Raw genomic sequence first — 5164 nt, forward strand, 5'->3', positions numbered from 1 at the left:
TGTGTGATGGGACGGTGTGGAGGGAGATTCACTCTGTGTCTGACCCCGGGAGTGTGTGATGGGACGGTGTGGATTGAGATTCACTCTGTGTCTGACCCCGGGAGTGTGTGATCGGACGTTGTGGAGGGAGATTCACTCTGTGTCTGACCCCAGGAGTGTGTGATGGGACGGTGTGGAGGGAGATTCACTCTGTGTCTGACCCCCGGAGTGTGTGATGGGACGGTGCGGAGGGAGATTCACTCTGAGTCTTACCCCAGGAGTGTGTGATGGGACGGTGTGGAGGGAGATTCACTCTGTGTCTGACACCGGGAGTGTGTGATGGGACGGAGTGGAGGGAGATCACTCTGTGTCTGACCCCGGGAGTGTGTGATGGGACGGTGAGGAGGGAGATTCACTCTGTATCTGACCCCGGGTGAGTGTGATGGGACGGTGTGGAGGGAGATTCACTCTGTGTCTGACCCCGGGATTGTGTGATGGGACGGTGTGGGGGGAGATTCACTTTGTGTCTGACCCCGGGAGTGTGTGATGGGACGGTGTGGAGGGAGATCCACTCTGTGTCTGACCCCGGGAGTGTCTGATGGGACGGTGTGGAGGGAGATTCACTCTGTGTCTGACCCCGGGAGTGTGTGATGGGACGGTGTGGAGGGTGATTCACTCTGTGTCTGACACCGGGGGACAGGCGGGGGTCAATTTGCCAGAAATGGGCTTTGGTGGAGATGAGATCCGGGGCTCCAAGACTCTGCTTGTCGAACCTCCCTCAGCCTGGAGCTGAGACGCTACTGTGTCAGTGTGAGGAGCTCCGACCCACTGTTGCAGTGCACAGGGTGTGGTGGGCAACAGAAACCTCAAATAAAACTCGAGTCCGACACAAGACAGGAAGATCAGTGGTTTATTGATTTTTTATGAGATATATCAATGAAACAATGTGTGAGCTGCTAACGTGCGGGAATAAATAATCTGCTGACAGTCACACACAATTAACTGACCGGCGACAAGGGGTGACCGGTTGAATAATAACCAGTCCCGTTGCTCACCGTCACTCTGCATCGGGGAACTGATTATAAAATTATAAAACTGATTATAAAATCACACTTCGGGGCCGTGTCCGGGATCGCTGCAGATCCAGGGTCACTGCCGAGGGATTTGTCCATTTAACATCATTATATCGGCCAGGCTGCCGAATGCACCGTCCTCAGCAAAGGGGGCAAAAGGATTCTCTCCCGGGACCATCCCCCCCACCCCGGGACACCGGTGTCCCAGACTGAGCCCCGGACCCCGGGCTCTTCCTGTCCGGGTAATTCCCCGGGGAGTCACGTGGGGCGTCTCCAACACGCACTTCCGGCGGATGCTGCCCCGCCGGACAACAGGCGGAAACACGTCACTGCGGGACCGCTGCGAGCGACGCACACAGCGCGAGGCCCGAGCCGGTTCCGTTAAAACCGTTGGGAATCAGCCCCGGCGCGCGGCCGTTAAAGGTAAGGGCGGGAGTTAAAGGGGAGGGCGGGGAGTCGGCCAAATGTCCCCATCCCGCGGGCGGGGATGTTCACACATTCAGATCCACCATCAGTCCGGGTCTGGGTTCCTGTAGAGATCTCTGTTCCTTCATCCCGGTCTCACTGAACCGATTCACCACATTCAGATGTTCACAGATCCACCATCAGTCCGGGTCTGGGTTCCTGTAGAGATCTCAGTTCCTTCATCCCGGTCTCACTGAACCGATTCACCACATTCAGATGTTCACAGATCCACCATCAGTCCGGGTCTGGGTTCCTGTAGAGATCTCAGTTCCTTCATCCCGGTCTCACTGAACCGATTCACCACATTCAGATGTTCACAGATCCACTCTCAGTCCGGGTCTGGGTTCCTGTAGAGATCTCAGTTCCTTCATCCCGGTCTCACTGAACCGATTCCCCACATTCAGATGTTCACAGATCCACTTTCAGTCCGGGTCTGGGTTCCTGTAGAGATCTCAGTTCCTTCATCCCGGTCTCACTGAACCGATTCTCCACATTCAGATGTTCACAGATCCACTCTCAGTCCGGGTCTGGGTTCCTGTAGAGATCTCAGTTCCTTCATCCCGGTCTCACTGAACCGATTCCCCACATTCAGATGTTCACAGATCCACCATCAGTCCGGGTCTGGGTTCCTGTAGAGATCTCAGTTCCTTCATCCCGGTCTCACTGAACCGATTCCCCACATTCAGATGTTCACAGATCCACCATCAGTCCGGGTCTGGGTTCCTGTAGAGATCTCAGTTCCTTCATCCCGGTCTCACTGAACCGATTCCCCACATTCAGATGTTCACAGATCCACCATCAGTCCGGGTCTGGGTTCCTGTAGAGATCTCAGTTCCTTCATCCCGGTCTCACTGAACCGATTCCCCACATTCAGATGTTCACAGATCCACCATCAGTCCGGGTCTGGGTTCCTGTAGAGATCTCAGTTCCTTCATCCCGGTCTCACTGAACCGATTCACCACATTCAGATGTTCACAGATCCACCATCAGTCCGGGTCTGGGTTCCTGTAGAGATCTCAGTTCCTTCATCCCGGTCTCACTGAACCGATTCACCACATTCAGATGTTCACAGATCCACCATCAGTCCGGGTCTGGGTCCCTGTAGAGATCTCAGTTCCTTCATCCCGGTCTCACTGAACCGATTCACCACATTCAGATGTTCACAGGATCACTCTCAGTCCGGGTCTGGGTTCCTGTAGAGATCTCAGTTCCTTCATCCCGGTCTCACTGAACCGATTCCCCGCATTCAGATGTTCACAGATCCACCATCAGTCCGGGTCTGGGTTCCTGTAGAGATCTCAGTTCCTTCATCCCGGTCTCACTGAACCGATTCACCACATTCAGATGTTCAGATCCACCATCAGTCCGGGTCTGAATCCCTGTAGAGATCTCAGTTCCTTCATCCCGGTCCCACTGAACCGATTCCCCCACAGCCTGAAACAGATGGGGAATAAAGATGAAATAAACAGATCACACAACAGTGTCAGTAACAGGGGACCGGGGTTAATGTTTCAACAACACTCACAGACAAATATCACCAGAAAACCCGCGGATCCGCTGATATTTTATCACATTGAACATTAACACAAACACTCACCAGATCCGCTCCAGACTCGGGAGGGTCAGTATGAGGCGGCGGAGAGCGGGGACAGATCGGTCTGTCAGAGAGTTTGATCTCAGGTCCAGATCCGTCAGTGATGGGTTTGTACTGAGAGTGGAGACGAGATCCTCGGCCCCAGAATCTGTGAGACCGACATCCCTCAGCCTGGAGATGAGAGAGAGTGAGGGTGAAGGACACAGAGAGACAGGAGACGGTACAAATCCCCAGTGTTTATCAGTAACACAATTACTGATCACATTAATGTTCAGTGTCAGACACCCAGTGACTGTAAACACAATCTCCCACAGTCTGGTACTTACCACAGTGTCTGTATTTTACACTCCGGGTTCCTCAGAGCCGCAGACACCAGTTTCACTCCTGAATCCCCCAGTTTATTACCACTCAGGTTCAGATCCGTCACTGAAGTGTTTGTACTGAGAGCGGAGACGAGATCCTCGGCACCAGAATCTGTGAGACCGACATCCCACAGCCTGGAGATGAGAGAGTGAGGGTGAAGGACACAGAGAGACAGGAGACGGTACAAATCCCCAGTGTTTATCAGTAACACAATTACTGATCACATTAATGTTCAGTGTCAGACACCCAGTGACTGTAAACACAATCTCCCACAGTCTGGTACTTACCACAGTTTCTGTATTTTACACTCCGGGTTCCTCAGAGCCGCAGACACCAGTTTCACTCCTGAATCTCCCAGTTTATTACCACTCAGGTTCAGATCCATCAGTGATGGGTTTGTACTGAGAGCGGAGACGAGATCCTCGGCACCAGAATCTGTGAGACCGACATCCCACAGCCTGGAGATGAGAGAGAGTGAGGGTGAAGGACACAGAGAGACAGGAGACGGTACAAATCCCCAGTGTTTATCAGTAACACAATTACTGATCACATTAATGTTCAGTGTCAGACACCCAGTGACTGTAAACACAATCTCCCACAGTCTGGTACTTACCACAGTCTCTGTATTTTACACTCCGGGTTCCTCAGAGCCGCAGACACCAGTTTCACTCCTGAATCTCCCAGTTTATTACCACTCAGGTCCAGCCCCGTCAGTGATGGGTTTGTACTGAGAGCGGAGACGAGATCCTCGGCACCAGAATCTGTGAGACCGACATTGTCCAGCCTGGAGATGAGAGAGAGTGAGGGTGAAGGACACAGAGAGACAGGAGACGGTACAAATCCCCAGTGTTTATCAGTAACACAATTACTGATCACATTAATGTTCAGTGTCAGACACCCAGTGACTGTAAACACAATCTCCCACAGTCTGGTACTTACCACAGTCTCTGTATTTTACACTCCGGGTTCCTCAGAGCCGCAGACACCAGTTTCACTCCTGAATCCCCCAGTTTATTATCGTTCAGTCTAAACACAAACAGACAAATTGATGAACATTGTGATTAAAATTGTCCGTCTGAGGGCATTTCTCTCACCCGGATATTTCAGGGAACATTAAACCCTTCAGTAATTCACTGATCGTAGATCCCATCACTGTCAATGTCCCTCACTGCCCAGCTCCAATGAATTCACCGAATGTCAGTAATTTCGTCTGTCGGTGTGACCCTGTAAACTCCACATATTCTCTCTCATTCCCTAATGGTTAGAAAAGTGTTCCTGACGTGAGACAGTCGGAAAGGGCAGGTGTGAAGGGGAGAAGTCAAACAGTGAGGAAGATTTGAGAATCGGGAAATGTCGATGGGAGATGGAGGAAGAGACATCACCTAAGGTAAAGGATGGAAAGACACAGAAGGAAGCGGATGTGGAAGAAAGATCCCAGTAGAGGAGGGAATGAGGAAGAGAAATCCCACAGGAGGAAGGGGGATGAGGAAGAGAAATCCTACAGGAGGAAGGGGGATGGGGGAGGGGGATCCCACAGGAGGAAGGGGGACAGCGGAGGCAGATCCCACAGGGGGAATGGGGACGGGGGAGAGGGATCCCACAGGGGGAAGGGGGACGGGGGAGAGGGATCCCACAGGAGGAAGGGGGACGGGGGAGGGGGATCCCACAGGGGGAAGGGGGACGGGGCAGA

The 5164-nt window shown here is 52.7% G+C and overlaps 1 protein-coding gene across 2 annotated transcripts; it reads right to left on the minus strand.

The window, feature by feature from the left end:
- Nucleotides 1-872: 872 nt before the first annotated feature.
- LOC132387954 (ribonuclease inhibitor-like) lies at nucleotides 873-4731 on the minus strand. 2 transcript variants are annotated; one of them, XM_059960268.1, is made up of 6 exons: nucleotides 4414-4731; nucleotides 4088-4258; nucleotides 3762-3932; nucleotides 3438-3608; nucleotides 3115-3282; nucleotides 873-2951 (listed from the first exon to the last, which is right to left on the minus strand). In XM_059960268.1, the coding sequence occupies exons 3-6, from the start codon at nucleotides 3857-3859 to the stop codon at nucleotides 2858-2860; spliced, it is 531 nt and encodes a 176-aa protein (XP_059816251.1). In that variant the 5' UTR covers nucleotides 3860-3932; nucleotides 4088-4258; nucleotides 4414-4731; the 3' UTR covers nucleotides 873-2857. The 2 variants fall into 2 exon arrangements, with proteins under 2 accessions (XP_059816251.1, XP_059816252.1); XM_059960269.1 differs by lacking the exon at nucleotides 4088-4258.
- Between the last annotated feature and the right edge of the window lie 433 nt (nucleotides 4732-5164).

This window comes from Hypanus sabinus, unplaced genomic scaffold (genome assembly GCF_030144855.1).
Source record: "Hypanus sabinus isolate sHypSab1 unplaced genomic scaffold, sHypSab1.hap1 scaffold_2419, whole genome shotgun sequence".
Lineage (NCBI taxonomy): Eukaryota > Metazoa > Chordata > Chondrichthyes > Myliobatiformes > Dasyatidae > Hypanus > Hypanus sabinus.